Consider the following 18,569-nt stretch of genomic DNA (forward strand, 5'->3'; position numbering starts at 1 on the left):
CAAAAATCCATAATTGAAATAATACTTAAAGTACAGAAACAAACATATTATACTTAAGGAATATTTAAAAAATCACAACTTATGACACTAAAGCAATTATACGCTGAAACAACACTCGCTTACAGATTTAAAAAAATAAAATCACTAGATCCTCAACACAAAGACAACATAAACAAATACCACTTTCAGACAAAATAATTTTGAGTATTATGCCATTCAAATCTATAACCTACTTTCACTGTCCATTAAAACAATCAGTAACGAAAAAATGTACAAAAAAGCTATAAAAAAATGGATAGTGGAGGTGGGTAGAAGTAAAATGGATTGGCTCATTCGCCTAACCAATATTGAATCACCTGCTCCACAAACGTATAGTTTATGTTATGTTTTTGCTCTTTTATTTTACGATTTATAATATAAATAATACTGGAATACAGAAATTAAATATAAACATAAGTACGTGGTGTTTAAAACTGTCTTAACATTATGTTATTTTTCTCTGTATATTAAGTCTTCTTTGTATATTCTCACACGCAAAAAAAAGGTGTATTGTTACATGTCCTCGGCACGGGTAACCCCAGTGAGGTCACATTATTTTTATCATTTATTATTGTTATCATTTATTATTGTTTGTAATGTAAATAAATAAATTGAACCCCTTTTCTCATCTGTCATTATATACACACCTTGCTTTCTCTACATACATATTCTCATGCACGGGATTATTATTATTCCGACTTTTAATATGTCTATCTTCTTTACATGTCTTTTTTGGTTTTTGTCCGTTTTCTGCATCCACCAACATTCGCATAGGAAATCTTTTCAGCCGTTCTTTCGCCGTCCATTCACTCTACATGTCCAAACCAGCGCATAATTCCTTTTTCAATTTTGTCGTTAATGTTAATCTCAGCATTTCGCTATTTTATTTATTTATTATGTAGAAAAATACAGTCAACAATGATTAAATTACATGTCAAAGATCTTTAAGGTTGAAGACAGACCAGCGAAGATTCTAAATAATAATCATGCATATGAAATTATGACTCATTAAGAAGGTGGGTTTGTGTATATTTGTATGAGAATAAGTGTTCGGGTGTGTGTAAGCGTGTGCATCATTAAAAATCAAGTGGGAGTGTATCGCAGCCAGATTTATTTAAAAATAAACAATAAAGCATGTTTTTTTCATAAATCAATGTATGAAAAAATATATATTATGTGAACAAAAACGATAAAGGAAAGAGTGTTATGCATAGTTAGTGCTACAGCCTGGAAAATTGAATAAATATTTATTTCGTGTCATGCAAAAGAGGATATTAAAATTATTTTGGAGAGTAGGTTCAAAGAGTTTAATTTATCATTAATAATGTATAAAAATACCATATTTTAAATACAGTGCGTCTATTTTCAAAGAAATAATTCGGATCTCGATATTTGTGCGCCTATTCTTCAAAGTTTTATCTCACACTCGCCTGAAATATCGCATTTCGACAGCACTCCTATTTTCATATTTTTTTTTCCAATTCAATACATTGCTTCCATACTTAAGAGTCTGCTCCAGGACTTAATTGTGAACTACCAATTCAGTCTCCTTCGACCAACATTTATTTGCCAAGGTAGATTTTAGTGCACCGTTCAGCCTGCTTTCGGCACTACCCGTCTTTTCAATATATTTCTCAGTATTTCTATCCCAGATACACAAATTCATCTACCCGTTTCAGGCATTATTGTAAGACAATACTTTTTTAATTGATACTGCTTTGTAACCATGTCAGTATTAAACCAGGACCTCTTTTACGGAAGTAAAGTACTTACTACTGCACCACAGGACAAACTATTTAAATAAAAAAATAAGTAATACCTTCTGTGAATTCTTGCATAACAATAATAATTACCAACATGCTATATGTCAATTAATTGCTGCATAATGTTATAAAATTTATTGTAAAATATAATCATCAAATAATTATTGTTGTATCTGAATATTTTAAGCTCTTATTATGTAAATAGAAATAAGTTCTCATAGATTATGTTTATCTTATTATTCAATACAAATTCTGTTCATAAATTAAAACGAATTCTCAGTCGTTATTTTTAGAAAAATAATTGATTTATTTTTAAATATATTATTAAATTTAACTTTGTTTCCTGGAATACGTGATTTCTTTATTTAACATGTTAGACATAATTTTAAATTGTACATTGGTGAATTTATTGCCAAATGGCAACTTCTTCCAACCAACGATTAATAATAATTTCACTAAATGGAGGTATTATTTAGTAATTTAACTTTTTAATTTTTTTTTTTTATTTTATTGCTCAAAAAACTTATAATTTTTAAGTACTAATGGTGTATTTGTTTTTTTATTATTATTATCTAGTTATTCTCAACTTTACTGTGTTATATTTATATTTAGTTCATAAAATTTTATCATGGTTATTACAATCTTTATTAAAAATGTTACATTTCTTTTTAAATTTTTGTATTATATGTTTACTAAATTGTTTAGTTTTAATTATTCTATTATTTCATACTATGTACTACATGATTATTGTGCACTGCTGTGATTATTTCTTTAAATTAATTACTTTTTGTAAAAGGTTCTTTGAACCGTTGATGTATAAATAAATAAATCTCTAGAATAGTAAACAAGATAAAATTTCGAGTGAGTCTACGAGTCTACGTCTTCCCAAGTCTACGCTGACTTATGTTTTCATAATATATTTTTGTTGTAAAATATGTATTATCAAGGTTTTGGGTGTTTTTCTTAATAATGCATATTATCATTGCGATTTTTGTTTCATTTCTAATTGTTGTAATTTTAATTTTAAGATATGTTCCATGTATTTTAAAAATGTTTAATGTTTATCGGTTTTTTTCTGTCTTGTCTGTAATATTGTTTTGCTCCCATTTAAGATTTTTAAACACTCTTTGTTTCCAGCTAGTATTACCGAGAATGGTAAAGGCCATAAAAAGGGGGAAAAAAAAAACAATATGCTAAGCGAAAAAATTCGCAAGCTAAAAAAATTACATAAAAATAGTTATAATTGCCATTTCAATTGGTTCTTCAAGATGCTCGTTGTATTGATACAAAGTGTGCCACCAACTCATTTTAATATATAAATATACGGCGGCAAACAAATTTAACGTTTAAGCGAGTGAGACATGCTTGTGGTTAAGATTATTTTTATTGTAATAAATTCCGTCGAAATTATGTAAAGTATGAAACAAAGGCATAATAAAGAACCAGGACTCGTCTTGGGGTATTCAAAGAATGAGACATAAAGCAATTTTGTTTAAATATTATTAAGAATAATACAGAAATCAGTCATCGTTTTTTTCCGAATTTTCATTTTATGCAGAAATCGAGTTGAATGTGACAAACATTTCTAAATCTGAATCAATAATTTCGATCAGGGTTTCCAAAAAGCAACGTAACCCTTCGCAAATCCGAAATTTATAACGGAATTACTTAGCTTATTTTTTGCGCATATTCATTTTTTTTTTAAACTAATTTAGCGAAGATTTAATATTAAAGGTCTATTTTATTTTATTTGGAAGTCCAACAAGGACACATAAAATACATACAATTTCTAAGTAAGCATTGGAATTATTCTTCATAAACCGTAATTTGTTGACAATAAGACGCATCGGACCATAAGATGTACCCCAAAATTTATCTTTCAATTTTTAGGTAAAAAAAAAATGTTTCGGACGATAAAACGCATCGGCCCGTAAGACGCACCTTATTTTTTAGTTGAATTTTCTGAGCAAATAGGTGCGTGTTATTATCCGAAAAATACTGTATATCCTCAATTATAGAACTCCACCATATTTTAGAGTGTGTAGCTTAATTAATTTATTATTAACATAGAAACAAAATTTCGTGTATATCCAAAGTTTGTGGACGGTTAGTATGGTTTTTGGACAATCCTAGCTCCCATAAGGATCAATTTATCAAAAAAACAAAACGATAAAGACGCGGCGTCAATGGTTCATATCGTTGGTGTGTAAAAAAGTCACCGCTTTAGCGCCAAAGGGCAGGCATAAAATACCGGAATACGTTTGTTTGAAGAAAATCAGACCGCCTTTCCTCTTATGTTTTAGTTCAGCCTGAGTAAACATTTGTCATTGATATAAATAATAAATACTCACCGGAATAAAATTGTACGTGATATTGGAGTTTGCGGTATCAAACAAATGTAAAATATTTATTGGTGTTGCATTCGGAGAATTCGTCGTGTTTTACGCTAGCCTCTTTTGATTGTTTTTTTTTATTTTTTTTATTTTTTTTTATTTGAAAATTTATTTATAAACCCTTACGGATTATAACATTCATTTTACATAAAATAATACATACATTTTTCATTTATACTCTGTTGTTTAAAATAATATTTTTTACATCTTTTGTAAAGTTTGTCTGAGTCTTTTGTTTAGTTTTGTCTGGTAGTTTATTGTATAATTTCAGTCCCTGGTTCATTAGTCTTGATTGTCCTTGTCTTGTTTTAAAAATCTATGTATTACATTCATAATAAATTATTCAATATTCTTTGTTTGATTATTTCAGCTAATACTGTCTAATTAGACTTCAAAATTATAATCAATTTCATAATAATCGCATCTTCTTCACGTGTCATTTCGGGTTCCCCCCGAAGCTGACGATCACTCGAGAGAAAGTTTTCCTGTCCTGAGTCCTGAGCAGTGCGAAACAGCTCCTCCACAGTTCTAACCCTGGTCCATTCTCGGATGTTTCGAAGCCAGGGAAGCTGTTTTATTCCGACCTCTCTATGTCCATAGATCTTCTCTTTCACGACAAGCTGGAGTATGGCGTATTCATTACCTCTCAATACATGGAAAAAATATGAAATCTTAAGGAGCTCAACGGTATATATGTTTCATACACCTCCTCGAAGTATGACAGGTCACAAGCCTTGTAAATGCCTATACATCTATGTTCCCTTTTATAAAATGTTCTCCATTTCTGACCTAAATTCATTCCCGTGAGGAAAAACCCATATGAAAATTTCTGTTTATTTAAATATTATTATTTATCTAGAAATTATTTAACCATTATTTTTAATCAACACTGGGTCTCTATTGCTGATAAATAATTTATCGACAAAATTCCATTAGAATTAATATTATATTATTAATATATAAAGCATAAACTTTGTGGTCAAACATTTTACTAAATGTTATTAAATATTTGTATATAACCAATCACCGGCTTTTCAATGGCTACCGGTTTCGAGACGAACCCGTCTTTTCGTCAGGGCATCAATTAAATCAACATGCAAAACCCACTATACAATACACCTTCACCATAGTTGTTGCACTTACAATAGTAACAATATGAAATTAAGATTTACTTACATGCACTGATTAGGTTATGAAAATATTTTATGTTGTGGGAGAAACAGTTGAAAAAAGAGAGGGAGGGGGTGAAGGAAGGGATAAGAGTTTATTGGTATAGGGTGACAATTAAAGTTGAATATCGTATAATGGGTTATATTTACTATATATTTGTGTTTGTTCAATAGAATAAATTAAATATATTTCCTCAAATAATAAACAAACCAGCCAGAGTCTTCTGTTACAAAATATATAGTTTTAACTGTAATTACGACAACCAACAAAGGCCGAAAAAAATAGACACTTACTCAAGGATACCAGTAAAAAAAATAATACTCGGTTCCTGAGTAAATAAATATTTAATTACATTAAGCTCAGTTCTCAGTTAATTAGTCAGCTCAATTTAGTCTCTTTCCCCTTAAATGATTCGGCCGGTTGTAAGATAGAGGTTTTTTTGTCCGTATTAAAAGATTAATTACAAATTTCAATGTCATGTTTTCTAGCAACTTACTTTATTTTACATTTATTTTCCTTTCCAATGAAAGTGAAAATTGGATATTGGGGTCAGTGACTCACAAATAACAATAAAAGACTTAATTTTAGTTTTTATTTATATCGATTGCTCAGTTCCATAGAGCGATAGCTAAAAAATAATGTTTTGAATTATATATACGAGTATATATATTAAAAATTAAAATCTTTATTTAATAAAATATACATGTTATTACAATTTATTGATTTATTTTCATAATTTATGCGAACAATTATACATTTATACATAGTTGCTTTGACTATCTAACTAGGATTATTTACTCTGCTCTAAGCCAGTCAAAAATATATATAAATATAAGAAACAGTAATCCATACATATAAAATTAAATAAATGTATTAGACATTGTGAAAAACATAGTAAAAATACATGGTTAAAAAAACATAATAAAAATGTTTCAAAAACATAGAAAAACATGTAGTAAAAAATATAGTAAAAACGTATTTAAAAACTCAGTAAAATACATGGTAAAAGGAGAATACATAGAAAGAAACACAGTAAAAGACATAGGTAGTAAAAAACATAATTTAAAACTCAGTAAAAAAAAATAGTAAAAAATGTATTACTAACATAGTAAAATAAATAATAAATTGAAAAAAAACATTAAAAAAACAAAGTCAAAGATGCGATAAATTAAAAAAATGTGGATATGTATTAAAAATTAAAAAAATAGTGTAGTGTAGTGGTTGGCGCTTCCGCCTACCATGCTTAAAAAAATGCTTTTTGTATTTTTTTTCTCACATAAGATAGCATACAAACAAAACATAAAACAGAATAAAATAAGAAAAAAAATCCCAAATAGGCATAGCCTGTGCGTGGGTATAAATGGTTTTGTCAGTTTTACGTTACAGCACGTGCACCATAAAAATACACAGTAAAGATATTTTAATATAAGAAACAAAAAATAAACCTAAAAGAACAAATAAAAAATCAACGTTTTCCAAAAAACAATATCTTTAATAAATTCTTGTAATTTGTTTATGAAAACTTTACTATCTAGAGACGGTGAACGATGTATAGTGAGGGTTGTATGTATTTTTCATTTTATGCTCGAGGTCCCGTGTTCGATTTCCGGAAGGGTTGACCAGAAATATTGGCACCTGAAGCGTAAGTCTGATCAACTTACCTTCCTGCAACAGATGATCTAGATACGCTGCATTTGATTTCACAATGCTGTGCCCTATGCACCACTGGGTGTGGTGTCAAGAATTCTGGTTCTATTCCACACACAAAACTGTATTTTTCATCCGCCTGGACCTCGAGACAAGATCTGGTCTATTTTAGTGATTGTTAAAATCTAGAAAGACTCGCATTTAAAAGTCCGGATCCTGTCTCGGGTTTACAATACGACACAATCGGGACATCGGTGCACGCGAGCCATAGTTTGTGCTGTGCTGATCGAGGAGCAGCACATCATTATTTCGTAACCGGCGAATCGGAACATTGAATGCCAGTGTTGATTAATAAGTTAATCAGAATCCAGTATGTTTCCACGAATCGATTGATTTTATTCAATCAAAATGCAATATCAATTAAGAGACAACACTGTACCACTTGGTCAGTGAAACGAATCGTCTGATTACCTGTTTATAATCACCGCGCACGCTACATTAATCCAACCTCAATAAACCTTAATGTCTTTTAAATTATTTTTGTTATCATAAGTACGGTACTAGTATCAGTCGGCCGATATATATATAATAACACTAGCGGACCCGACAGACTTTGTCCTCTTAATGATTGAATTCCAAGACTAAAAATCATTAATTTTCAAATATTGAATAAAAAAAAAACATAAAATAATGAATTTTCAAATATCGAATTCTTTTTACAAATGTCAAACTCGGCTCTTCTCACTAAAAGGGGTGCACTTTTGTAATGAATTATTTTATTTGACGCATGCAGGCTGATTCGTATTTTTATATGACCCGCGAGCATTTCTGAAAAAGTCTATTTTTCGGCCTTTTAAAGATTAAAAAATATATGTATCGAAGAATTTATCAACTTATAAACATAGTGAGCAGATACAGGGAGGGGAGGAATTGAGACGACGTAAAAAGATATTCTACAGTGACATGAAGTGTTAAGGTTATTATATTGGTAGTATGCCTTTTCATTGGGAATAAAAAAAGTAACAATTTATTTATTTAAACACTTTATATACGTGCACAATTTACATAAATATGCATAAGGGCGGGGATATTGCCTTAAGGCAATTTCTTCCTACCTACCAGTTTGAGAAAATTACGAATCATGGACATATTGAATCTTACAATTTTGTACAAAAATTAAAAACCAAGATTAACAAAATGAAAATATATAAAAAAAAGAACCTACACTATACTATGAAGAGAGGAAAGGGGATGGGAAGGAAATAAGAAGGATAAAGGAACAGTTTAAATATAGTGACATTTCAATCTTGACTTAAATGTAAATAAAGAAGGGGCGTCTCTAACAGAGATGCATAGATGCTCTTTGTGGACACCATATGCTCTAACTAGGGAGCGGAACTGTAATTTTGATGATGATGATGTTGTCGTAGCGATAAAAGAGTTGGATACAGTTATAGCATATTAAATGCTGATTGCGAATCAATAAATTACTCAAAAACGACAAAATTACGTTACGATGGTTTAGGCTCTGCACTGCAGCGCGACCCCGTCTTCTGACGTCACGGATGCGTCTCAGTGACGTCACGCATTCTCTAAAAAACCTTCACGCACGCGTCATGCAGGAATGCCTCTAGCTAACCGGACACCTCTCGATTCTCTGTAGGCATTTCGTGTTAGCGATAGACTACAGACTACATATATACCTAATAATTATTATATAAATATATCCAGTCGTTGAACCACGTCTTCGTTTTCAACTACGTAACGCTCGAATTATCTCTGTTTATTTCCTGTTTTTGTTTGCTGTATCAATAAAGAGTTATGGCTTATTGATATGTTCGTAGATTTAATTCATTCATTTTATATTATATACAACTGTCCAACACCGTTTTCTAATAAAAGTGGCTTGATCGCTCGGATTGCAAAGGGGTAATTATTCCTATTTTGAAACAGAGCAATTTCTCAATCTGTCTTCATTGGAGAAACGTAGAACTGAGATTGAACTTTTATGCGTTTTCAAAATACTTATGCTATAAGTAATGCCCCATCTCTGTTGCAATCATTTTTTTTCTATGTTCCCAACTGTTATGTGCCGATGTAGTGTAGCACACACAGAATAAATATTCGAAGTCCAACAGATCAATTGAGAAGACACGAAGACGTTGTATATTCATTTTATTATTTAAAAGACATTACAAAAAGCCCTGTTACACTCGAAAGCTACCGTATTTATTAAAACTAAGTATTACGTCAGAGTGACGTAGTAACCACGAGAAATTACATTTTTAATTCATCCTCAAAGGACTGCGTATGGATTTATATAATGCAAGTTTTGGTCCTTTGGAGGGGTAGATTTGATACAAAAAATAGGTACAGTTATTTGCCACGCGACATCCTGAGATTCACGCAAAATTCTATTTCTTAAGCACTGAAGCATATGTATTACAGGTGCATACTATAAACGACCCGTTTTCATAAAAATACATGATTTCTGTATTGCGTAAGATGTTCATATTGGTCCCAGAGGGCTTTACCAGATGGCTAAGTACCAAATGCATCAGAGCTCTGGGTACATTACATCCTGTGGAGTATGTAATTTCTACCTCCAGATAACTAAATACAATACGTACCATGTAAGTACATAACACAACCATGTCACCAGAAGTCAAAGTCAAAATCAAAATGATGAAATCAGGCTAGAGTGTAAAATCTGAGTCAAGTATAATTGATAAGATTAAGAAAGGGTCGGGTCTCTGAGATGGTTTGGTCACGTAGAACGAATGGACGAATGAATGGTAAAACAAGTATATATGGCGAAAATGTACGGCAACGTGAGACGAGGACGACCAAGGAAGACGTGGCATGATCAGATAAACCAAAATCTTAAGGCTGGTCATGTCAAAAGCAGACAGAACCGAAAGGCGTGTATGACAAGATGTATGAATGTGGAGGACGCTAGGAATGTATGCCAGGATAGACGTGTGTGGCGGTCCATTCTCTCTGCTTTCCCCTACGGGGAAATGGCGTGATGGTAGTAGTAGTAGTTCTAAGAACAATGTACGCCCCTATGTCCAGAATGTGTAGATTAGGAAATTCGTCAAACAACTTGGAATTCTTTGGGATAGATCTTCTGGCTTTTCGTAGATCTCTTTGCCACTAAAACAGTGTGCGATGAAAATCCATTGGCATGGTTTAGCTCGAAGTCTTATATGTTTGTCATGTTTATGAATATATTGTATACCATTATTTCATTGCCCTTGTTTGTTTTTGCTACATAGTTTTATGTTATTTTTGTTCAGTTTCTTGTTCATTATGTTTCTTTATATAACTGTTGTAATTGGCTGTAATTTTTATTTTTTATTTTATTGAAATAAACAGCACTTAGTGCCTTTTACATATTAGTTACAAATACAATTAAATATACATACATGTAAACATAAGTAATACAGAGCATTAAAAATAATATTATTAATTAACAAATTAAGAAAGTCTAAAAAAAATAAACCATATATTTTATCTTTTATTTATTTCAAATACAAACAGATGTACAGGTTAAATTAATATTTTTTTAAAAAACTATATAAAATGTATACATAGTAGGGCCTGCCATCCAATTTTGTGTATTTACTAAATAATACTGTAATAAAGCGACGACGGCTTGAAGTTTAAACTATATAAATAATAAATATACTATATGTTAAAATAAGATAAATATGGACTAAACAAGGAGATAGTGGAAAGGAAAAGAAGGAAATTGATAAGGAGTGGTAAAGGATGATTGAAGGAAAGTAAGAGTGGAAAATTGCATTTGATTTAATGATTAAATGAATTATGAATGAAGAGCATGAATCAAGCCTATTATTTCTCTTCTGTACATATTGTATGGAGTGTTGAATATATCAAGACTATTAATTTTTTTGTTAAATGTTTCACATATACGAGGGATCGTTAAATGTTTCCGATGATTAGTTTTAATTTTACCAATATAGAAAATATCAGAGAGTCTAGTTGGCCTGGAGGGGACACGGTAAGCAAGTAGATTAATGAGTTCCGGGGAATCGAATTTATTATTTACAATTTTGTAAAGCAGGATTAAATAAAATGATATAAAAGAATAAATTATTACCAGTTATAGAATTATCGATAAAAAAAAGATAATTTAGTATTAGAAATACTTTGAACCAGTTAAAAAAACTAAGAAAACAATTTTGAATAACATTAAAAAAATATATATAAATGTTTTATTATTTCAAACTAATACTTAGGTAAATATTAGTAAATATAATAAATAAATACTTGTAAATTAATTTTAAAAATCTAATTAAATTCTCTAATATTTTTATTTTGTAAAATTGCATAATGTACCAATCCTAAAGCCATATTTTTATAGAGTAACGTTTTTCTCTTTAAGGAATTTCTCCCTCGGACCTTTGTTGACCCTCTCAGAACAGACTGGCATTGTTTTAAAGTTAAACTCGTTTACGAGGAATATCTTGCGATAGTAGTCAGCAACTGTTATTATTATACGGAGTCTGCATATGGTTCACGGTTGAAATTCCTGTAAATATTACACGCACGCTATCATAATTGGTGCATCACTGTGGAATGCGTGGGCGAGTCTGGTCCGGCAGACAGTACATAGTAGACACTAGACACATCATATTGACCTCATAATTCATATTGTATGAGTATTGTACGACGTAATATTCCATATCGTCTTAATTTTGAATCCAACATAACTCACTTAATGATAACTTTAAAGAAGACAATAAAATTTCGTAACTTAGTAATTTTGTAGGAAAAGTGTTTTTTTTTAGTTATCAAGTATTTCGTTTTTAGGATATTGATATTTTTTGTTATTATTAATATGGATAACTTATAAAGCGCCATTTTCGTAGTATACTACCTCTAGGCCGCTTTACAAACTTATAATATTTATTTATTTATTTTAAAGAAACAAACAGTCGACAATGAAATTATAACATTTAAAAAAAAAATACAGCTTAAAGACAGACCAGCAAAGTTTCTAAATAAAAATCATACATATTATTGAATTGTGGTACAACAAAAGGATTCGTTTATGTGTATTTGTATGAGAGTAAGTGAAGATGTGTGTTTATGTGTATTAGTGTGGGAGTAAGTGTTCAGGAGTGTGCATCATTAAATAGTAAGTGGGATCGTATCGCAGCCAGAAATAATAAGTCTTAATTTATTTTTAAATAAATTAAGGGGTACGTAAAATATATAAATAGATGAAAAAAACATTATAGTTAGAGCAAGAACGATAGAGGAAAGAGTGTTGTGCATAGTTAGTCCTACAGACTGGCAGATGGAATAAATACTTATTTCTTGTCACGCAAAAGGGGACATTAAGATTATTATTTTTTCAACCAATCGAACAGATATTAAATTCATTTGCTTATAAACAGCTTATTTTACATTTTTCGTGACATAAGTCCCAACTTCGTGGGACTTAAAGTTCTGTGTTGAGTTGGGACGAGTAATTGGTCAACATACGAGTATATCACCAACAATATTATATAGGATCAGAAACATAATAATAATAAAAATAAATAAATTTACAGCACATCAATATGGTAAACAGCATTTTGCGCGTTTTATGTACTAAATACGCGATAGCAAAGCATTCTTTACGCGCACTATACCGTTCAGAATACCAGCCCAGGAATGTCATCATACAGCTATTTTGTTTTGTATTTTTAAGCGGTAGCCTAATCCTATTTCAAGTTCTACAATTAAGTTCATTAATTTTACATCCAATATAATGAAGAAGATCAGTGTTTTCGAAATAAAAAAATGATCAATAAGCTTGTGAAGCTTTAAAACAAGTCTGTAGAAAAAAAGTTATTTTTAGAATAAATATCCCGGCACGTTTTGCAGCTACAGAGCGCATGGGCGGTTGGGATTATAGACCTCACTTACTAAATTAGGATATTTGATAGTTGATAACATTTACCTATTGAAGCTAGATTACTAATCGTCTTGCAGCTACAAAGTGCATGGACGAGTGAAATTCTGGCAACTTAAAATTATCAATAAATTTACAAAAACAAACATTGAGCATAATAGTAAATTTGCAAAGTGTTCGTGCTAAAAAGTAAACAATAAAAAACTAAACAAATAAAGCACTTCAAAACTGTGGATAACATTACTGATAAAAATATCCGAAGGGTATTTAATTTGTCATTAAATACAGGAGTCTTTCCAGAAATTTGGAAGATATCTAAAGTTACTCCTATACACAATAGTGGCTCTAAGTCATCCGTAGAAAACTATAGACCTGTAGCTGTACTTTCAGCGCCAGCTAAGGTATTTGAAATTTTAATAATTAAAATCATCGCTTCTCGAGTCGAGCCATTTATAATAGATGAACAGCATGGGTTCAGGAAGGGTCGCTCGGTTGAAACAAATTTAATGATATTTACAGACTATATTACGGCTGCATTAGATGCAGGACATCAGGTTGACTGTTCATATAATGACTTTGCCAAAGCCTTTGATACAGTCGATCATGATGTTATGTTAAACAAGCTGAGTGAGATCGGTTTCTCGGATGGAATGCTAAAATTAATGGCGAGCTACCTCCGAAACCGAAATCAATACGTTTCACATGGCTTGTTTGCATCAAAAATTTTTAATACTTACTCAGGTGTTCCCCAGGGATCCAACTTGGGTCCATTACTGTTCTCTATTTTTATCAATGATATTAAAAAAGTTGTAGTCAAATCGCGTTTTTTATTATTCGCGGATGACTTGAAACTATTTTTGAGGGTTAAAACTTTGGATGATTTTAGTTCTCTCCAAACGGATATATTAAACGTATCTGAATGGGGAAGACGAAATAAATTATTGTTCAATATTTCAAAATGCTCAGTTATGTCTTTCACCAGGGCCCACAAAACGCTATTCTTCCGCTATAGAATGAATGACCAGAATCTTATGCGGATTGCGAAGGTTAAAGATCTAGGCATCACTTTTGTGAGTTCCCTGACATTTCATGATCAGATCGAAACAGTTTGTAGTAGTTCATTGAAGATGTTAGGATTCGTCTTGCGTACTGCTAGGGTTTTTGGTAGTACACGAGTACTGAGAATTCTTTATAACTAGTTGGTGCGAAGTAGACTCGAGAGTGGCTCGATGATTTGGGGACCGTGTGAGTTGAAGTACTCTCTTATGGTGGAGAGGGTTCAGAAGAAATTTCTTCGGTTTCTCTACATGAGGGAGTGCGGATATTATCCATGGCTTTATCCCACTGAGTTTCTCCAGGGTATGCTTGGTTACAGCAGTTTGAAGACTAGAAGGAATGTGTATTTAACAACGCACTTCTTTCGATTGTTGCGCGGTATTATTGACAACCCTGAAATTATGCGGAGCATTAGCTTTTATGTTCCTGATAATTACCTTAGACAGCGTCAACATAGACTGTTTCACATTCCAATATACAGGACCAACCTGCCAATGGTTATGCCTGTTGGAAGGGCTATCTCTATGTTGAACAATATCACTTTGGACATTGACATTTTTCACGTCTCTGAGGGAGTTTTTCGTTACAAGATTCTCTTACTTTTTTAACATATTATTCTTTGGATATTATGTATACTAATGTGTTTTTTTTACATATACCTAATTTTACCTAATTATTTATATATGTATGAATTAAGATATTTTATTTTGTAATGTACATATATATGAATAAAATAAATGATTATTATTATTATAAACATTGTGGAAAACATTGTGTAGTCACTAGTCACTGTCGCAGTATCGCACATGTGCAAACACATATTTTTGCTGAATTCCTAGAAGATGGTCCGGTCCACGTGCAGTTGCCGGAGGGATGAAAGAAGCCTATTGTTCCAACGACTTTGTATCCATTTTAGTCTGGAGTGGGTAAGGGGGAGGCTTAAGATAATATGCATAGACAACTCTCCCTATATTTCTATCTGTGGCTTATGGCATTACCAACATTAAAATGAATGCATTACTCGTGAACTTCTGTGTCAAAATTTATTACCAACTTACGAAACGATCGTTTTCTAAAGACCTTATTTTTAAAACGAAAATAATTAATGAAAATATTCATTATAATGGTTTATATAACCACTAGGAGAATCTTTAAAAAATCTTTTATTTGTCGAGAAGGTTAAATCCGATATTCCTCCCGAGTGATAATACCCTACTAAGATGTTACCAGTTATATCTACATCCTACGTGTCTGGGTGTTCTGATTAGATTTTAAAGATGACTTCTTTAACCATATTTTCTCTTGTTTCCAGGTCTTTCAACAGCCCAGCGAACTCTATCAGAATCTCTGGAGCAATTCGACTTCGAGTGTATCGGACAGTCCTTGACTGAAGATGAGCTCGTCATCTCCAGGTCGCTGAAGCAATTTAGCCAGCTCATCAGAACCGTAGAAGACGAGAGAGACAGGATGGTAAGCTATTATTTTATTTATATTGTAGAAATGGAATAATGTAATAGAAAAAATAATAATTATAAAAGAACATGTTTATTAACAGTCAGATATAAGACACATCACTCTCATCGCCTCATGCAAACAAAAGGAATATTACTGATGATACAACTATATGTTTTACTGGCAGTTAGGTAAATATCTAAGGTGGTGGTTAAAATATCAAAAGGTTTTTTTTTTTAATTCTTTGAAAAATAAATGCACGAACGCGAAAATGCATTTTCTAACATGCTCGGTGACATACATTTTATTAAAAAATCTTAATTCAATCAAACTTTGGAAATACTTGAACGTAGTTATGCAAAAAGCAGCCAGCTATAGAAAAGTGAAACTAAAGTAATAGCACGTTTGTAAAAAAAGAGTGAATAATCAAATCTGCACAACAGTTGGAATGTTATGACTCTGAAAAATGAACGTAGTTATGCAAAAGCAGCCAGTCTACAATTTTGAAAAAATATAAATTGACATTATCGGATGCAGTAAAGTCAATTCTATGTTCTGTTATAAACAGCCAGACCATTTTCATACAAAAAACTGTATTAATCACATTTTGAAAATGGTGTCGATCACAAAAACGGCATTTCTCAATTTGCAGAAAACACCCACAGCACTAAAAAAATCCAATGGTACTTTGAAAATCAGTAAAACTGGTTAAATACGTAATTAGATTCTTTTTTGCAATATAAAAAAAAAATAATGTATTCATTGTTTATCGTTTGTCAAAGTCAAAAACATTCCAAGTATTGCGTAGATTTGATTATTCATTTTTTTTACTAAGGTGCTATTATCTCGGTTACATTTTTCTATGGCTGGCTGCTTTCTGCATAACTACGTTCAAATGATAAACAATGTCGTTTTTTTTATATTACAAACAAGAATCAAATTACGTGTTGCACCATTTTTATAATTTTTAAAGTACCGTAAGATTTTTCTAGTGCTGTGGGTGTTTTCTGCAAATTGAGAAATTCCGTTTTTGTGATCGTCACTATTTTCAGAAGGTGATTTTTACAGTTTTTTGTACGAAAGCGGCCTGGCTGTTTTTAGCAGAACATAGAATTGATCTTACTGACCCGATAACACCAATATCTATTTTTTTCAAAATTGTGGACTGGCTGCTTTCTGCACAACTACGTTCATTTTATATTTAGTGTTGCTAGTTTTGACACGTGACTCCTGAAATAATTCTTACAATACCTCAATTTATTTGACGGTTTCGGAGAAATACTTTGAGCGGGATGCACGTCGGTTTGAATTGATTACGTTTTCTGTATTGGAAAAATAATGTGGATACATTTTTTTCCAAACATGTTCAATAACAGGTTACCGATGAAGTTAATAGAGATGGCCGTTTCGGTTATTTTATAGAAGTAGCTGTAACATTTACCGTTCCACAAATTAAACGGTTTTTAAATATAGTTTAGAATAGCGTTGGCGAAAAATCTAGCACGAGCAGCTTCTGAAATAGTTTCACAAAAATAAACAAATTCGTTAAACTTTTCCACATTTTTTCCTATCTTCCTGAGAGCACGGATCGACATATCGACGAAGCCGGCTTTGTAATACATAGGTAGATAGAGATATGACAGAAGTTAACAACACCGTCTTAGGAACTATCAAATGTCGTATAAAAATAATATTTGCGCCACAATTGTTTGCTTTAATTGCGATTTTTTTTAAATCATTTTGGTTGGCGGTTTTGTGGCTGCACAAAAGATTATTTAAAATACGAATGTGAAATATTTTAATTAAGCATTGAATGTGTATTAAAGTTTCAGCGACACTTGCTGGTTGAATTTGATCATATGACGTCTGAGATGACGTAAAGAAAACACTACGAGGTAGATAGAGATAGGAATATTAAGTATATCGTCTCGGTATGTACCGATAAAGATAGCGTTTGGAATCGGGGCCCTGGGCCCCCATTACAATGGGAAGTTAACATTTATCTTCAATATTATCTACAAAGTAAAATTAAGTTTTCTTTATGAAAAGCAGAATATGTATATTTTTTTCTTCTTTTAGACATGTTCAATTAATAGTTGCTGATGAAAATACTTTAAATGGTCATTGGAGTGGGCCGTGTTTTTATTTTAAGATATCAATGTGAAAGGGGTCCTAAAATTTGCATTTTGGATCACATTGAACGTAAAAATTATTAAAAAAATATTTCATACTACTTTTGGCCCTCAACCGAGGTTTGAAGTTTATCACTGTCTAAACATTTTGTTAATTATATATATTGATAAAATTATTTTTCGTTAGTAAAGATATGACTTAATCACATTGCAAATTTAAATTCGTTTTTAAACTACCTAAACGCAAACATTTGACACTCCGCGGAACTGATTCCGTTGAGCGCCTAATATTGGCGAAAACAATGGCTCATTAAAACAATGCTACTCATTTATTACAAAACAAAGTGAAACTCACGCCCGTAGATGCTTATTTAGTAAGGTTTAATGCACATTATACAATTTTATTGGACTGATTTTTTTTACTCAAATAAAAAATGACAGCCGGTTTAGCGCAAAAAATCAACCTTTTCAAAAACTTCAAGCTCTGGTTAAGGGGCCAAAAGTAGTGTAAAATATTTTTTGCATTTCGAGTAATCCAAAAGGTAACTTTTTAGACCCCTTTCATTTCAAAATTCGGAAAAAAAATATCGGCCTATCCTAATGGTTATGCAAATACAGGTGTTCATTAAACCCTGTCACATCCGAAACCACGATAATCAGTATGAGCTAGAAGACATATTGGCATATTAAAATATTTTTTTAGAACGAATAAAATTTAAAAAAATAAAATATAAAAAAAAGCAAATGGTTGCTTACTTCTGCAGGGGAGAAATGAGGGACGGGGAGTCTGATCTGCGCCGCGCTCCCCTCACTTCTCCCCTGCAGAAGTAAGCAACCATTTGTTTTTTTTAAATATTTATTTTAAAAAAAATATTTGTTCTAAATATTTTTTTTAATATGCTAATATGTCTTCTTGCCCATACTGACCATTGTGGTTTCGGATGTGACAGGGTTTAAAGAACACCCTGAATACTCATTTTCGTACACA

General features: G+C 31.5%; 1 protein-coding gene across 1 annotated transcript in view; it reads left to right on the forward strand.

The window, feature by feature from the left end:
* Positions 1 to 15,309: 15,309 nt before the first annotated feature.
* The window catches only part of Graf (GTPase regulator associated with FAK), a gene marked incomplete at its 5' end in the record, with an annotated part of 121,359 nt that continues 118,099 nt past the window's right edge, over positions 15,310 to 18,569 (forward strand). The window contains one exon of the mRNA XM_088232211.1: positions 15,310 to 15,467. Within this exon, the coding sequence (XP_088088337.1) occupies positions 15,310 to 15,467 (158 nt within the window). The remainder of the gene's footprint in view (positions 15,468 to 18,569) is intronic.

The sequence above is a fragment of the Micrasema longulum genome, unplaced genomic scaffold, assembly GCF_059751315.1.
Source record: "Micrasema longulum isolate JH-2025_06_02 unplaced genomic scaffold, ASM5975131v1 h1tg000957l, whole genome shotgun sequence".
Lineage (NCBI taxonomy): Eukaryota > Metazoa > Arthropoda > Insecta > Trichoptera > Brachycentridae > Micrasema > Micrasema longulum.